We start from the raw sequence: 18605 nt of genomic DNA on the forward strand, positions 1-18605 counted from the left end.
ATCTCTTTAAGAATTTTCCACAGTTTGTTGTGATCCACATAGTTAAAGGCTTTAGCATAGTCAATGAAGCAGAAATAGATGTTTTTCTGGAATTCCCTTGCTTTTTCTACGATCCAGTGGTTGTTGGCAATTTGATCTCTGGTTCCTCTGCCTTTTCTAAATCCAGCTTGTACATCTGGAAGTTCCTGGTTCACTTACTGTTGAAGTCTAGCTTGAAGGATTTTGAGCATTACCTTGCTAGCATGTGAAATGAGCATAATTGTACAATAGGGAGAAATCACCTGGATTCTGTCTACCTTTCAGAGTCTAGGAAGATAAATGAGATCCTAGGCAGGAAGTTCAGAAAGTTGAGTAATATAAACCTGAAAAAGGAAGTTACCTGAGAGAAAATAGATTCCATAGGTAATATTTTGAGTTAACTCTTTATAATTACATAACATTTTAAAAGTTTTTTTTTTTTTTTTTCAGTTGTGGTTAAAACACACACACACACACAAACCACATAACACAAAAGTTACCACCTTGGTAACAACATGAGAAAATTTTAAATACAGCCTTTACATTTGATGTTTCACCCAAAATCTTCCCAAAGCTGTCTCCTCATAGTTCAACTCAATACAAAGGTTACTTCTTCCATGAGGTCTCTCAATAGAGAAGTAAAGTTGCTTTCCTACTCTTGGTCACTTTCTCTCTCATTACCTTGAAGCATTCTTCACTAACTGAAATATTTATATTTATTAACTGTCTCCCCCTCCCCAGAAAAGGACTTCCCAGGTGGCTCATTGTAAAGAATTCTCAGGTTCTAACCCTGGGTGGGGAAGATGCCCTGGAGAAGGAAATGGCAATCCACTCCAGTATTCTTGCCTGGGAAATTCCATGACATAAGAGCCTGGAGGGCTACAGTCCATGTGGTCTCAAAGAGTCAGATGTGACTTAGTGACTAAACGACAACCACCTCCCCACTAAAACTGTAAATTCTACCAGAGTAGGGACCTGGTCTGTCTACTCTTCTCCCCACGCCTAGTTCTTTGTACACAGTATGTTCTAAGTATTTGTTAAAATACGTTCTGAATAATAAGTATACTGCCTTTTAATACCAAACAAGTTTCATATATCTTATCTCATTTGATTATTACAACTCAGAGTAAAATGGGATTGCTGGCCCCACTGTAAAGATACTCAAAAGAAAATGATAGAACTCTCCACCTCCATATACAGCAACCCCCAACCCCATACACACACAGAGCAGAGACTATGGCTACAGTGATGCTATTCTAAGTGCCAAGAAGAAAATGCAACTACTCGACTGTTTGGAACACTGAATCACCTTGTGTAGCTGTTTTCGGTTTTTCCCCCACTTTTAAAAGTTTTTTTTTTTTTTTAACTTAATTTTTTTTTTTTTTTTTTTTTTGCCTTCCGTCAGGGCTTGCAGGATCTTTGTTCCATCCCCAAAGGTTGGGACCCGTGGCCCCTGCAGTGGAAGCGCGGAATCCTCACCACTGGTAGGCCAGGTTAATTCCCTTCCCCTGTTCTTTAAAAACAAAACAAAACAAAACAATACAAAACAGCTTTATTGAGGTATATAACCTTGTCTTGTTTTTAAAGTGCTCTCTTTTGTAATAATCTAATTCTCTAGTATGAGAATACTTTGGATCTCCATTACTACAGGCACCTGTAAGCATTCCCTTTCCTTCTTTTTCTCTTTTTCCCCTTACACTCCGCAGTCAAACACGTGTGACCAGCGACTAGTGAACTCGCTCAGCCTCGCTCCCCAGTCCTGCCCACCGAAAGTCCCGCCCCTTCTTTTTCCGGAGCCCGGCCCCTCGGCTTCTTTCCGACCTGGCTCGGCGGATCTCGCCCTTCCTCCAACCCCTCTCTACATCTCGCGAGAAGTGAGAGCGCCTGGCCGGACGAGAGAAAAGTATCTGCTCCGCTGAGGGGGGAAAGAAGGAGCTGGAGATAGATTGTAGGACCGATCGCGGGCGGGCGGGACGCGACGGAGCTATCAGAGGGTGAGTCCTGTTAACATTAACTAGACCATGACCTGACGGGCGTCTCCCCGTCAACGCTGGTCAATCCCAGCTTCCCAGACCGGGGTCTCCCCTCCCAGTATGTGTTGGACGGGGGCGCTGAGGCGGTGGCCGGGCCCTGTCTGAGGAAGAGGGTGGGGCATGGACTAACGCCGACCAATAAGAAAGAAGGAAGCTACGATTGGCGGCGGCGAGCACTAATGGGAGGTCATCTTTACCTTGCGGAGTGACGCCCCTCTTCTCTCCCTCCTCCCGCCTCCTTCCTTTGAGGGGGGAAGGCGGGGCCAGAGGCCTGAAGTGTGGGGAGAACTTGGGGTAAGTAGCCCCGGGGGGCACAGGGCGTGGCAAGGAGAGGGGAGTTGAATCCTGAGGGAATGGAAGTCTAGTGGAGCCTGGAATGGGGTGGAATGGGAGAAAGGGAAAGGGTACTAAACTGGTTGAAGACCCTGGACTTCTCCAAAGAGTGGGGTTAGAGGCTTGGCACTGGAAGAGTTAGGGGTAATAAGCAGGAGGTAGGGTTGAGTAGGTGAAAACATAGCATTTGGTTTTGCTGGGAAGATAGGGAGGAGTAAGTGGAAGTGAGAGCGTGGCATTTCGATTGAATTATAAGAAAAACTATCAGGGACAAGGTATCAGAGAGAAAGTATGGATATGAAGAAAATTAAGTGAATGAGTTTAGGAAGATTTAATAGGGGTGGGTGTAGTGGCCAAAAGGCATCACTTTGGGTAGGGTATGGGGGAATCCAGAGGGGTAGGAGAGGTATTTGGTTGGGAGACGGCTGATATGGACAGGTGTTTAGCTTAGGTATCAGAAGAAGTCTGAGAAGTGATTTTAGAGCTTTTGGTGAATACGGCATCCAGTCTGGTAACCAGCCTGCAAGAAAGCTGGGATAGTGGTAGAGAGAAAAATAAAACACTTTCATCACTTCTACTCTGATTTCCTTTCTCCGTCTCTTCCTCTTCCCGACTTCATCTGTTCCTCAGCTCAGGGATGGGGGCTTGGGACTTAGGTGGCCAAGTCGAAGCCCCATCGGGAGTTATATGTTGCTCTGAATTGCTTGTTATGTTCTCTGACTGGGGTGTTTACTACCCAGGGCACCTCCTACCCAGATCCCGCGTTGCTACTTTTCCTGACTCTAAAAGTTTGTTTTCTACTTACCAGAGGGTGTTTTAGTACCTCTGAGGGTTGTGTCACAGTAAGTGTAGTTTTGTAGGGATACGCAGAGTTTTCTCCACAAGCTCACTTGATTCCTATGTTTAAAAATTTTGCAGTAGTGTAAGTAATTCTTGCAGAGACATCGGTCTTTGTAGGTATTCTAAGCACAGAAAAATGTACTATACTGAAGTTTGTTTTGTTAATTTCTTTCCCATTTGATTTGCTAAATGGATGGTTGCAGTTAGTTTAAGCTAGCTTTTTTTTTTTGGCTTATGTTTTTTATTTTAAAGTGGTGTAAATAAAATGGACACGTATTTCAGGAAAGTGAAAAATTTTCAGTTTCTTCCTTTGTGTCCAGATCAGAAAGCTAAAGATTTGTCATAATATCTTGGGGGCAAGGGTTGGGGAAATCAAACACAATTTGTGCTTAAACATGGAGGATATAAGGTAAGTGGAGACTATTGCGAAATGTAACATGTCAGTAATAAAAGAAGCTAAAGAAAAGTCTGGCAGCTATACTAAGTAGTCTTACCAGTTCTTAATTCTATACAAAAAAGGGACAAGTCTTTTCCCTTTGTTTGATATTTGTTTATTATTTAATAATGAGCTAGTACAGTCAATTAATAACTTCTTTACTGTTGCATAGATTTGTCTTTTACATACCTTTTCTTCTTTTACTTTTGGAAGCAAAATGACATCTGAAATACCAGTAACGGTATTATATGAAGAGAAACCAGAGTATGTTGCTTTGTATTAACTTTTTTTTTTCAGCAACCATTTGTCCTCCTGGCCAGGAAGTTACCCCTACAGCACATGGAGACTAATTAATTATTGTCCTTATAGCATTAATTACTTAATTGGGTTCCAGTATTTCACATTCAGAGCATTGCTATTGGATATTTGGACATTTTCACAGTTTGCCTGGCAGTAGCACAAAGAAATATCCAATGAGAGAGCAAAGTTCCTTGTCTTATTCTTCCATCCTAGAATTTGTGATGGCTTTGAATTGGGCACTGTCTCATTAGTGTTACCACCTAGCAGAAGTCTAGAGAATAATAAACACTGCTCATCTTTAAACTTGTGGATCAAAGGGTACAACCTGTGATAGTTTCAGTGTTGTAACTTTTAAACATTTTTGCTTACCATGACTTTAAAATGCTAATAGATACTGTTGTATATCTCCTTTCTCTTCCCTCTCCCTTTTCTCTCCTTTCCTTTCTCACTTGCAGCTCAAAATGAAATTTGTTTTTTCAACCAACTCTCAAGCTGGTGCTTTAAGTCCCTGGCTCTGCCTGAACACAGCTGCTCTGAAATTCTCACAAGTTATTGTTTTGTACACGTCAAGAGTGAGTTTTCCTAGGCTGCAGTAGGAGGGAGTTAGTGATAACAGCCTCCTCCTATCCATGTCTGATGAGGAGGAACCTTTTTGAAAGGAAGTTTTAGGTGGAGCAAATAGCATTGCCATATAAATGTCTAATAAAAACAGCTCTCTTTTTGAAACTAGTTGGCAGGCTGGCATACAATTGTCCCTTATCCCTTGATAAAGGTACTAAAGTTAAGGTGCAAGTGTTTCTTTGAGAAAAACAAATGCAGCATTCATTTAAAAAGAAAAAGCATTGTTTCTTTTGTTGTTGGTTTCTCTGATTGTGGTACTATGATTTTAGAGTTCATGGGAAAAAGTCTTCCATTTCTAAAAACATGACAAAATGATTTTTAATCTTCTCATTTTTGAATGTTGCCTTCCCCTAGCAGGCCTATTTTTAGGATCAAGTATATTCTTGAAATGTGGAAATGCATCATTTTGGAATGTTTGGTGGATGGTCTTTTAACTTTGAATGCTGTAAGGAAGCGACCCCTACTTCACAGACACCCTGTTACATTATTGGAGCTCTACTTTTAGAACATTCTTTACATTGTGGTGCTCTTTACTCCTGCCATCTGAAGCTACAATAAATAAACCTAATTCCTTGTCAACATGGTAGCACTTCAAATGTTTGATGACAGCTATGTCCTGTTAAAACTTCTCTCTTACTGGGGTAAATATCCATATTCTTTCAACCATTCCTTAAGTTACATTTTAAATAAAGTTCAGCCTCCTTATCAACTTAGTTGCTTGAGTTTTTAGAATTTCTTATTTAGATCTGAATATAACCATTGATATAATCTGATCAATACAAAGTATAGGGGCGAGTAGGGCTTCTTTTTTCACTGCACTCAATACTTCCTTTTTTAAAAAAACCCACAACATTGATTTTATTTATTTATTTGGCTGTGCAGGGTCTTAGTTGTGTGAGCTCTTAGTTGCACCACGTGGGATCTAGTTCCCTGACCAGGGATCAAACCCAGGCCCCCTGCTTTGGGAGCGCGGAGTCTTAGCCACTGGACCACCAGGGAAGTTCCAGTACCTCTGTTCTTAAAGCCTAAGATCACATTAATTTATATAATTAATTTTTAAATTTCAGTTGAGGAATTTGCATTTATCCCTGTCTATGTTTTATGTTTGAAATAAACTATAGCACTTGTGAAGAAAAAATGTACACATACATACACATATATATGTATATTGTTGTTGTTTAGTTGCCAAGTCATGTCCAACTCTTTTGCAACCCGCATGGACTGTAGCCCACGAGGCTTCTCTGTCCATGGGATTTCCCAGGCAAGAATAGTGGAGTGGGTTGTCATTTCCTTCTCCAGAGAATCTTCTGACCTAGGAATCAAACCTGTTGTTTCCTGCAGGTGGATTCTTTACCACCGAGGGAAGCCCATATATATAAATACATATTTAAATGATAGTTTATTAGTGTGGTGGTCTAAATTTGTCTTGCCATGTGCTGTAGGTAAAATGGTGCTTATAAATGAGATAAAACATCAAGACATCTCTAGGAACTAAAGACTTTATGTTGGCAGCCAACTTTCTTGTGTGTTAATTTTAGCCTGATAGTTGAATTTATGTTTGAGCAATTTTAGCTGATAAATGCAATTTTAAAGCATCTTCCTCTTTTGGGGTTTTAATTTTTACTTTCATTTTTAGAAAATTGCAAATTCTGTATGGAAATGTCTGTGTGGAATAAAGTAGCACGCTGTTAGGGACGGAATACATTTTCCTCTGATACATTTTCATCCGTCTAAAATTGTAATTATGAATTCTCCTAGAAAGCAGAAATATGGACTTGATGACCCCTCAAAGTTCTTTCCAGCCCAGAAATTCATAAGTAGAGGCTCAGATCAAGGAACTTACTATTGAAGAATCAAGAAGAAAAATAGAATGTAAAGAAAATGAAATGGTTCTACTGACCTAGTGGGAATGGATAAACAAAAAGCAAGGAACATAAATGGCAAGAAGTAATAATTCCTTTAAGCTAAAAGCAAAACAAAAGTCATCAACAACAAATATTTTGCATTAGGGTCATTTTATGTCTTAAAATATTTTATCATGACATTTTCTCTTCAGAATTTCCCTGGTGGACACTGTGTTGAAAGAATGTGGTTGGTTTTTTTTTTTTTTTTTTTCTGTTAAATCATAGTATTTTGTTTCCTTTGGTTGTCTTGGTCCTTTTGTTGAGAAACTTAAGGGGGAAAAAAAAATCTGAATAATATATTCACTGCCTGTATACAGTGAAGCAAATTTCAGTTCAGTTTTGAAAGTAAACATAAACTCCATGGCTTCCTTGGAGAGGAAGGATGAATGTTAAAATTCAGGAGAGGTTTTATGAAAAGACAAATTTAAAAAAATTCAGTTTTTAAAACTTTTTAAGCAGACATCTAGGAAAGATTCCCAACTAAACCAAAGGTGAGCTACTACAGTAGTGTCATGAAGGAAAATAAAACTCATTACAAACTCACAACTTTGTTAGCTTCTTTTCTTCTTTTGGTGAATTTAATCCTAAATATTTTCATGTATTTGAAACCTGACTGTGCAAAAAGTTTCTCTAATTCAGTACTGCATTTATCCTTAGTAAATATCAATTTGTGAAAGTCTAACAAGAGCCAAAATTTAGCTTGAGAAGTTACTTTGTGAGTTTATGTCTTGGGCTTCCCTGGGAATAGTTTTGTTCTGCCATAGTCTCCCCTTCTCACAAAACCCAACTTGTTTTCTTTGAGTGAAGTTTTTTACTAATATCTTCTTATCTGGTCTAGTGCTTCTTTCTGACCTAGCAGACAAAGAGATTTATGTTATAAATTGGTCACATTTTATTTGGGGCTTAAAATTTACCATGTAGGAGAAATGTTACTTTTTTCAGATTAAAAAATAGAGTATAACCATTCTTTTTGAAATAGGAATATGCCTGCCTTTATTATAAAAACAGGATGATTTATTGAATATAACACATGATTGCTATAAATGATTTGTGTTGTCACTAAGTTTCTTGCCAGTAATGTTTATTTAAGCTTTATCAAACTTAAATAAAACCAGGATTTAACATGATTTTTCTGGTATTTCTGGTACTAATATGTCTTTCATAGCACCATTTAATTTTTTTTAAGTTTTGGTCAAGCAGTAGTTTGCTAATATTTTACATATCTATGTTAGGGACTTTTGAAAGTCATTGAACATTGCAATACCCTAGATAGGTCACTGTGTTGCCAGTATGTGGACAGTATTAGAAAATAAATTTTTTTCTTGAGAACTTTTAAGGGTCTCCATGATTATCATTGTGGGATATTATAGCTGTTTCCTATCTGGGACCAAACTCACACTGGGGTTTAATATTAAAGTCTATCAGGTTTGTTGTTGTTTGCAGCCTATTTAAGTCCATGAAGATTTAAAGTTTATCCTTAAAGATCAGTGTTGGCCCTTTGATAGCTGTTGCTTTGTTGTTTCAGGGAACACATTTTATCCGAAAATGAGTAGGAAAAAACCAAACCACAACACCAGATTTTTGACAGTCTACCAGTTTCCAGGAATTTTTTTACTTCTAAAATCATATTGGGGCCAAGCATAGATAGGTATAGTGTTCTCTAGTTATTTCTAACTCTGCTTCCTGCTATCACTTTAGCAAGTTGTTTCTTCTTTGTTTTTGCTTTATTAACCATCTTGAGAATAGCTCAGAATAGTTCCTTGATTCCTCCAAAAGCCTGGAGAGGCTTTTAAAAAGTTCTAGTCTAGTAATTGCCTGTATGAATCTGCTTCCATACAGCTTCTAAGCTTTGACCATGTGTTGCCTAACTTATGATTCAGCCTAATTCTCACTCCCATCTGTTTTCAGTCATTTGCTACAAAACTATTTGGTCTATTTAAACTGGCTCCTTTCTTTGAAACCTGTCCGTGCATGTCTGAGCCTGAAATCCAGAAATTAATTTTAACCTTCTCTTTGATCAATTCAGGGCACTCGACTGTTTATTTCTCAAACTGTGGGTCTCAAACTGCTTTTGGTCTTAGTACCCACCCCTCTATACTCTTAAAAATTATTGAGGACTCCAGAGAGCTTTTGCTTATTTACTGTATTTACCATATTAGAAATTAAAATGGAGAAAATTTTAAAATATTTTATATACTTATTTTAAAATAACAGTATAAATGTATCTATAGTTTTAAAAAGTTGGGGAGAAGAACATCAAATGTCTGACTGATAGAAAACATCTGTGTTCTTGTATCTCCTTCTGCATTCAATCTGTTAACAATATGTTGTTTGGTTGAAGTATCTGAAGAAAACCTGTGCTTACACAGATATGTAATAGGAAAAGAAAAGATTCTTTTCAGATAATTGTTGATAATCTTTCTTCTTTGATACTACATCAAAATCTGAAAAGTGATAGCTTCTTAAAAGTAGGCTGTTGTGTAGAATCTGATACCACATCTGTGAACTTTTAACACCCAGACTTATGTTGACCCTTAAACAGGTCTTTTGCCCATGTATGTTCTGAATAACCATGAACCCTTTGAAAGGGTCTCAAGGATCTGTAAGGATCTCTGGAGCCCTCTTTGAGAACCAAACTTGAAAAATACAGCTGTTTATCATGCAGGAGGAATATCCAACCATCTTAATGCTTCTCAAAGGGTGGGCTACTGATCACGTGCATCCGAATTACCTGGGGTGTTTTTTAAAAAGTGTCGATTTTGGGGCACCAAAGCCAAGAGAATCCAGGAGGTCTGGGGATCTGTATTTTTACCCTGTGCCTACATGAATATGCTAAAGATTGAGAACTATGGAGATAGCTTAATCATATTTTAAGAAAATTATTTTCTAAATGTTAAGAAGTAAAAAAAATTGGTACTTGAATAGTCGTAATAAAAGTCCTTATTATCGAGCACTCTGACATTTGTCATATTTGGGATATCTTAACCTTGTATTTTAATTAATAATAGTTATCATAATACCAGAAGTTGGCAAACTAAGGCCACTTGGTCAGTTTGTTAGGCTTTGAAGTCATGAGGTCTCTGTTATAACTATAGCTCTGCCATTGCAGCACAAAAGTAGCTAGCCAGAGACAGCATGCAGAGATTGAGCATGGCTGTGTTCTCATAAAACTATCTATGGACACTAAAATATGAATTTCATAGAATTTTCACATCACAAAATTTTCTTCCTTTTTTTTTTTTTTCAGCCATTTAAAAGTGTAAAAAGCATTCATAGCTTGTGGACCAAAAAAGACCAAGTGGCAGGCTGGGTTTGGCCCATGGGCTGGAGTTTGCCAATCCTTGATGTATACTCTAACTGGTTTATGAGTTTAAAAATTATTATGATAAAACATACTTATTGTTAAAGCCATAAACATTATTTAATTTTCCTAGACAAAAATAATGCTCCAAGAAACTGTAGTCCCTCAAATTCATGTTTCTGGACATTCATTTATATAAGAAACACTTGTGCATAAACTTCGAAATGCACTATTCAGTTGAAAGTAGTCATACAATATGCAAGTTACTGTACAACTTTCAGGTATTACAAAAAGATACGGTGTCCATTTTTATATCTTCTTTGGGATGTGTGAGAACAGGTTACTAGGATTTAGTCCAACTTCAGCTACTTGTCTCATCTTCTGCCTATTTTTTTTTAACTCTCTTCCTCAGTTTTCCAATTTGTTAGTTAGCCAAGTGCCTTATAAAAGGCTAATTAAGTTTATAGACGTATACATGCTTTTTATGTAATCCTTTTGGGACATTTGGTTTACTTGCTAATGAAATAATGTGTTAAACTGTTGTTATGCTAAATAATACAGTGGAAAATGAACCCAGATTTTATGAACAGAAATTTCACTTCCTAAATAATCTACTGTCTAGTAAAACTTGAGTCTTCTATGGCGTCTGGGGTTAACATACCTTCGTTATAGTCTCATATGTTTATTGGACTCTTCCTTAAGTCAGTGTTCTAGGTGTAATTTGAGTCACAGCAACACAGCGTCTTACTGTGTGGAGAGTAAAATGTTGAGACCGCTGTGATGGAGCCCCTCAGTGTTGGTGCTCTTTGCTTAGCAGCAGCTAAATTATCTTAGAATCTGAAACTGGGTAACCAGAGTTATGTTCTTAGAAGAGGACTGTGTATAATTTTTTTCTTTTCAGTATCATGGGGCATAGAGCCTGTAGAGCTCTGTTTGGGTGTCTAAATGTTTTAGCTTGTTTGTAGCTCACTGAAAGACATTCGGTACCTTGATTTCAGCTCTGTTCCCTTTGTGATGAAAAGTTGGGCAATTTCTAGGTGTTTTAATATAAGTACTAATTTTTATTGTTAGGCAGCATTTGTGGGTTTCTGAAAATGGATCCTTGAGGGTGACGAAGAAGGAATTATCTTGAAATGCTTGATTTACCCTGTGTATCAATCTGAGTTTCTACCACGTCTGTTTCTATTGATACATGATGCTGTTAGTTTATATTTTTAGAAAACTTTTTTGGTAGTCCATTTTGAACTTAGTTGATTCTATGATTCTGTTGCTTTGTAGTGTAGAGTGAACAGCTTCGTACGATTTTTTTTTTTTTTTTAATTAGTTGGAGGCTAATTACTTTACATCATTACAGTAGTTTTTGTCATACATTGAAATGAATTAGCCATGGATTTACATGTATTCCCCATCCCGGTCCCCCCTCCCACCTCCCTCTCCATCCCATCCCTCTGGGTCTTCCCAGTGCACCAGGCCCAAGCACTTGTCTCATGCACCCAACCTGGGCTGGTGATCTGTTTCACCCTAGATAATATACATGCTTCAATGCTGTTCTCTCTTTTTTTTTTTTCCATTTATTTTTATTAGTTGGAGGCTAATTACTTTACATCATTACAGTAGTTTTTGTTATACATTGAAGTGAATTAGCCATGGATTTCCATGTATTCCCCATCCCAGTCCCCCCTCCCACCTCCCTCTAATGCTGTTCTCTTGAAACATCCCACCCTCGCCTTCTCCCAGAGTCCACAAGTCAGTTCTATACATCTGAGTCTCTTTTTCTGTTTTGCATATAGGGTTATCATTACCATTTTTCTAAATTCCATATATATGTGTTAGATTTTTAAATACTATACTGTTAGTGATTTAGAATAGTCCAGCAGATACAAGCCTTTTTTAAAAAAACTCAGACATTTTTTAGTCATGCAAATCAGTATTCTTTTTATTATTAAGTTATATTATTATTTGACTTATTAGAAGCAATCTATGATCACTGTAGAAACTTTGGGAAACACTGCAGGTAGAAAGAAGAAAATACAGTCATCTGGACTACTACTATCCAGAGATAGCCATTGTTAACATTTGATGTTATTTCCCTCGTCTTGTTCTGTGCTTATTATTTTGTTTGCTTTTTTTTTTTCCATTTATTTTTATTAGTTGGAGGCTAATTACTTTACATCATTACAGTAGTTTTTGTTATACAATGAAATGAATTAGCCATGGATTTACATGTATTTTGTTTGCTTTTTTATAGATTTGGAATTATGGTGCATGTGCACGTTTGTATCCTACTTAACGTATAGCACTTAATGTATAGCATTTTCTCATGTTTTTAAATAGCTTTGAGAAATGTTATTATTAACAACTTATATATATTGTAAGACAGAGTTTTAATTTATATTTTTCCATCCTTTGTAAACATTTTATTTAATTCCTTTTCCTTTTTTTGTTATAAATATGACTGTGGTGAACATTTTCATATATAGATTATCCATGTTTCTGGCTTTAGCCTCAGAATAAAGTCCCAAAAGAAGAATTATTTGTTCAAAGGATATAAAACATTTTAAGACACTTAATATAAACATTGCCAGATTGCTTTCCAGAAAGATTGTCCAAATAATGTATTCCCCAAAGTCTCATATTAAGGTTCCCTCTCTGCTGCATCCTTGATTAGCAAGCATTCTTTTATACTTGAAAATGTATCTTAAAATCTGTGGTGTAGGTTTTGTTTTCAAGGGTCAATTAACTTGATGAATACCTCTCTTCTATGCATTTTTAACACTCTAACCAAAAACTGTAGAACTTCTTCTATGTTATTTGTATGATAAGAACATAGAATTGATTGGGTGTAGTCACATAAAGTTCCTGAGGCACAAGGTAATTGTAAATATGTATTTAAAATAATGTCTTAAATATATATTGCGTTAACTACATAAATAATCTACATCACAGTTGTCTTGTGAACCCAGCAGCTTTCTGCAAAACTTGGAAAGCTAAGTGTAAAATTTCAGCAAACTATACTAGAGTATTGACTTCAGATTAAATTAATAAACATTGAACATCAACTGTGTTAAGAAAGAAAAGCTTCCAGAAGTTTTAAACTGGATCTCTATATTCTATCCCATTGCCCTTTTGGTCACAGATAACACAGCCATTTTTATTCATGAAACTAAAGTAGTCCACTCCTTGTTACTAACACATTACCATTGGATTTCTTTTATAGCAATTATCTGCTACTATTGTGAAATTATTTTTAACTTGCGTTTGTTTCATCTTTGTAGACTCTTTTTTTTTTTTTTTTAATCTTTGTAGACTCTTAAGGAAGCCACTATGAGGGCAGATACCTTGTCTGACTCATTGTTGAATTTTGGAGCCTAAAGTGTGTGTTAGGCACTGAATAAAGGTGTTCAGTGAATTAATGAATTTTTTAATTTTAAAAGTAAATTTAATGATTAAATTTACTTTTTGATCCTAAAGATGAATCTTAGTTATTAGTTTCATACATCGCTTTCTCAAATATTTTAATGATTAAATTTACTTTTTGATCCTAAAGATGAATCTTAGTTATTAGTTTCATACATTGCTTTCTCAAATATTTTACCAAGACCTAACCATCTCTTTTGTGCCCATGTATACTCTGGAATTGCTAGCAAAATAATTTGATAAATGATCTTAAGGAATAGGAGAAATAATAAGAGATCTAATATGTACACTGATCAACCTATGACTAATTGAACTTGTAAATTAAACCATCATTCTTATCTTAACTTGGCATGTTTCATGCTAGATAATAGGATTCTTTGCTTGGCCAAACTTTAGTCAGGCTCCTGAACCTTCTTTTAGGCCCATCTCCCTTGTAAAACTGAATTTTAGCAAGAACCTTGCTAAGTCAGTTTAGCAAGAACCCCCTCCCCCTCAATATCTGTTCACGCTCATATCTGATTAGATTCTTCATCCTCTCCCATCCCTCAGGTGATGTCTGATCATCCTGGCCTGTCTTCAGGAAGAATCTTGCTAGGTTAGTTTAACCAGACTCTTCCTTATCCCTTGTGTTTCCTCTTGGTAATTTTCTAGTCACTGGCCCCCACTCTGTACCTTGGCTATAAATTCCCAGTCACTGATGGTGTATTCAAAACTGAGCCCAGTTATGTACTGAAGTCTCTTAGCTTCTGTTGCAATACTCCTAAATAAAATCTGTTTTTTACTGCTTTAACTACTCTCTAGTTCTGGGTTTTTTTTTTCACACAGATGAGAGATTCTTTTTTTGCAAAAGACTGTTGTCTTTATTTTTATGTCTACTTTGCCTGGCACTTAGTAGTTTCTTAGTAATGTTTTTGAATGAATGCATGGTAGTTAGTCTGAACCCCTTCTAGATTTTCATGAATCTTTGATGTTTATGGTGTATATGCCCTTCTCATTTTTTTGTACTTAGCAATATCTGCTTTTTGTTATTAGGAACCTAAAACAGGCCCTTGGGTGTGTTTCTACGTGGCTTTTATTCCTTACCATGGCTTTTATTCCTTACCTAAAGTTGGGTCATCTTATTAACATCAGTTGGTTACTAAAGAAGTGATCATATTACAACCAGTTCCAGAGAACTGACTTTGTAGACCTCAGTGACAGACTCCATCCTCATTCTATTTAAAAAAAGGATAGATACACATATATATACTTATGTATATATGTTTTATATACATTTTAGGATATATTTTTGGCTCTGACAAAATTATATAAGAAAGATTCTATTAAATAACCCCAATCATTAAAAATCATTCTCTAAACCTAGGATTTTCTTCACTTTTTTCTCTGTCAGCATTCAAATAACTTTCTTTTAAGTGAAGACCAGTTTTTATCATTCGTGCATTCTGGTGAATCTGAGTGTGTGAGCCTTTTTCTTGGCCCCTAGGACAGACCTTTTTTGCATCTTTGTTTTCCTGTTTTGAGATCTCCATTGAGAGCATTTCACTTTTCCTTGGAAATGTTTCTAAATATGTGTATCCTCTGTCTGTTATTTATTGCTTAGTTCTGTAAAATGCTTGCGTTTCATCCTGAAGAATAGATTGAGAAACAGACCACAGACTTGAGTGCCATGCCTGGACACGTGATCTACTTGTCAAGCAGTACAGTTACAGATGGGCTATGAGTTAAATTCTAGTGAATGACAGCATCATCATTCAAGATTTCACCTTTTGTCTCAGTCTTTGTACTACAGAAATGTGTTGCTATTTGTTTTTTTGAGAAGGCATTAGCTTGACTTTTCATAATTAGAGATTTAAGTATCAAAGAGGAATAAGCAATGGCATCCTTTATGTCCAGCAGTTGATACAACAGATTGGGAATGAAAGAGAAATTTTTTAAAGGATGCTAACTGGAAATTCTTTTTTAAGTGGGGAGACAGATCATTATTGTAGTTAAATATTTCATTTTTAAGAGACATCAGTTTAAAGCTAAAAGCAAGAATGATGGAAATGAAAGAAGGCAAGAGACTGAGGGAATGAATTGTAGGGGGATTTCCCTGGCAATCCAGTGGTTAGACTCCATGCTTCCAGTGCAGGTGGCGTTGGTTCGATCCCTGGTCAGGAAACTAAGATCCCATGTGTTGTGTTACAGCCAAAAACGAAGAAGGAGAATTGTAGGTATTTAAGAGAGAAGGCCTTCTTCCTCCCATTTCCCTTTGATGAAAATGGCAAGACCAAAGCCAACAAAATGGGAAGGAAGCAGGAAATCCTAGTTAGTGACTGTCAAACTTGAGTATTTAAGAGGCATGAGAATGCTTGCTTCTGTTACATTTTAATGCTTTTCCCCCAAACTTATTTTGCTCTTTTCCCCACTTTTAGAAAATCCTAGTTTTTCATCTCTATTTCTTAGTAAGGGAGCCATGAAATAAAATTTGAGAACCATATATTGTGATGTGACTGTGCAAAAGCAAAAATTTTGAATTCTGTGGTTTGAGGAAAATCATTCCAGTACTGTCCCATTCCTCAGCCAAGACCCTTTTTTCCCTCTAAATCGGTAGAAAACTGAGAAAACTTAGCCTCCAAAAACACAACCGAGGTAAAAAAATTAGGAATCCTGCCTGGTTCTTTATGTTATATCTATTCTAGACCTTGTAGTTTGCTTCCCGGTTAAAAATATGTTAGAGGATCTTGTTGGAATAAAATTCTCATTTAGTGATTATATTAGGAAAGCAGGTTCTGGGACTAGGAAGTAGAATTATCTCTAGCACAGCAGTTGTTAGGAACTTTTCCGGAGATCAGTTGCTTTCCAGAAATGTTCTGAGTTTTCAGTCATAGTGGCATTGGTCTTTGGATGTATTTACTGTTATATATTGATATTTGTATTTATTTTTTGCACTATGATGTAATTGTAGAAAGTGCTAAAAAATCATCATGTATTTAAAATAAACAAACAAACCAGAAAACCCCTTGTCCTGGGGCTATGTGAAGAATAAAGCTCTCATTTTCCCAGTACCCAGTCATCAGCTTGAACTGGCCTCTCCCAGGAACAGAATTTATTGAAGCAATTTATCCTGGCTAAATGTGATATAAATCTGTGTACACCTATGTACATACAGGCTCTTTTCCATTACAGCAGTGCTGCAGCATCAGTTTCCTTCATAGTTAGACCCTGTTCCTATCACACTGAAGGATTACTAAGAAGCCCTTTCTATTTTATGGGGCACCCCACAATTTTAAACACCGATTAGTTGTGGAATTACTGATCAGACTACCAGAAATATGGGCTTCCAACCCCAGAGTGAGTCTTAACAGAGTAGGAGAGATGTTTCCACTCCCATCTGAGTTTTAAGCATGTTTTTAAGTTTCTGATTGCCAGATTCCATCTAGCACTTTAATATTTTATTTTGATGTAGACCTGACTGAGGTTAACCTGACATTTTGGTTTATCTTCAAGATAAAAATTCAGAATTTGGCTATAGTTCTGAAATCGTTTCTAGGCATATTCAGATTGTAGTTCTTCCTCTTTCATCTTCCCTTGTTCTTGTTCTTGTTCTTTCATACAGCTTTCTCTCTCGTAGAAGGATGTTTGAAAATGTCCTTTAGGGATTTTATTTTAAAAGACTATTTTTGTGACCCTCCCCTTTTTCTCTTTCACTCCTTCAAAATACGGTATATCTTTCAGGAATATTTTTACTATGATTTATATTTCTAATCTATCCATCTCCACCTCTATTTTTATTCCTAGTTAGGATGTGAGAAATTTCCCCAAACACATTCATTTGGAATTACTGTTCTTTAACAAAGAATTTTGATCAACATTTCAAGAGTTTAGCTTCAATAATTAAAAAACAGCAACAGTATAAACCCTGTTAATTCTTCAGAGAAACAGAGAGGATGGATGGTGATGCCTTTTAGTGCCATTTCTTTTATCCCCTGCAGCAGCTCACATCTGTTGGCTGCAACAGAGCAGTCCAAGAACTCTGGCCGAGAGCAGCACAAACAGCCGGAACATATTCACCCAGTAAACCCCCAAAGAGTCGACATTTGTTTTATTGCTGCTTTTAAAAACCTAGCCATAAATAGAATCAGGGGGGAAGGGCACCGATATTTCTCCATTTGCCACAGATGATTGGTGGGGGGAGAAGGAGGCTCCCTGTAGGGAGAGAAAGGTTTTATTTTTATTTTTTTTATTAATGAAAATCATTTCCCATGTAGCCCAATAGGATGGGTGCTTTGTTTTCTTTGGCAATAATCTGGGATAAACGGCCCTTGCCAGCAGTCTCATAGTTTATACACCAGGGAGCCAGATTATGGCCCTGTAAAATGGAGCACCCCTCCTATAATCCCTTAATTAATTAAATGACAAATTTTGGTCTTCTCTAGTTCAGAAATATGGCTTCCGCATCAAGCGTTCAGTGGATTTATTGACGTAGGGAACTACACTGGTTGTAATTCAGCAGACTGGAGAAGTGTGTTATATTCTATAGCAGAAAGAGGGAAAATCTAGCAAAAGGTTTGAAATTCCTTGACTCTTCAGGTCTACATTTTTCTAATTAAAAGTTTAAATTGAGGCACAGTAGATCATATGCCACCTGTCTAATGGGTCTCCCCAAAGTAGCCTGTGTTTACAGCTTTGATAGACAGCATTCTTGGAACACCTGTTTCTGGGCTTGATATTTTTGAAGCACTTTTTTTTTTTTTAACTCCAGCGTATTTAACATAACTTTTCCCCCTACCTCCCCCTCCTCAGCTCCGCTCTGCTCTATGAAATATGGGAGACGACAGACCGTTTGTGTGCAATGCCCCGGGCTGTGGACAGGTACGTTTACAATATACTTTATTGTGAATGTCTCGTTGTGAATCAAAGTGGCTGTTTTATCACTAAGGCAAAGAGTTTAAAGCCGGTGTTTTACGTGATCACTGGAGGTAATCAGATCAGAGGATTTGCAGTGTGTAAATCCAAGTTATGAGGAAGTGTAGGCACTCTACTGTAATGAAATCTGCCTTGCTCTCTTTCATATTGTTATTCTACTGGTGTTTGTTTCCCTGCACACTGTGTTTAGGAATACATGTTGCTCTTGCACCCTTTCTGAAGCTGTTTATATAAACACAAAGCAAGTTTAGAAATATCTTCTCTTCAGCCTTCATGAATATAAAAGTCTGTTCAACATATTTGGATAAGTAGCTGAAAATGCACCCATTCATTGTGAACCTCTATTTGGCAGAGCCTATTTTGGATTTTGTAAATAAGAAAAAAAAAAGTTTCTTTTGATTGTTGACCCAGAAAATCATTGTTAGCAGCTAAGGCAGATACCTGTCCAGGAAAGACAAATTCAGCATAGAACCCAAGCTCTCACAGCAATATAT

At 36.8% G+C, this 18605-nt stretch overlaps 1 protein-coding gene across 6 annotated transcripts in view; it reads left to right on the forward strand.

The window, feature by feature from the left end:
* The first annotated feature begins 1742 nt into the window (after positions 1-1742).
* Positions 1743-18605, forward strand: part of LOC110138240 (cyclic AMP-dependent transcription factor ATF-7) — a 91464-nt gene continuing 74601 nt past the window's right edge. The window contains exons 1-2 of one of the 6 annotated variants that reach the window (XM_020895106.2): positions 1743-2012; positions 17989-18057. In XM_020895106.2, the coding sequence (XP_020750765.1) occupies positions 18010-18057 (48 nt within the window). In that variant the 5' untranslated portion in view covers positions 1743-2012; positions 17989-18009. Of the gene's footprint in view, positions 2013-2048; positions 2346-3456; positions 3634-13775; positions 13799-17988; positions 18058-18605 lie in introns of those variants that run through there. The other 5 variants (XM_020895108.2, XM_020895109.2, XM_020895110.2 and 2 more) reach the window with 5 other exon arrangements.

This window comes from Odocoileus virginianus, chromosome 24, assembly GCF_023699985.2.
Source record: "Odocoileus virginianus isolate 20LAN1187 ecotype Illinois chromosome 24, Ovbor_1.2, whole genome shotgun sequence".
Taxonomy (NCBI): Eukaryota; Metazoa; Chordata; class Mammalia; order Artiodactyla; family Cervidae; genus Odocoileus; species Odocoileus virginianus.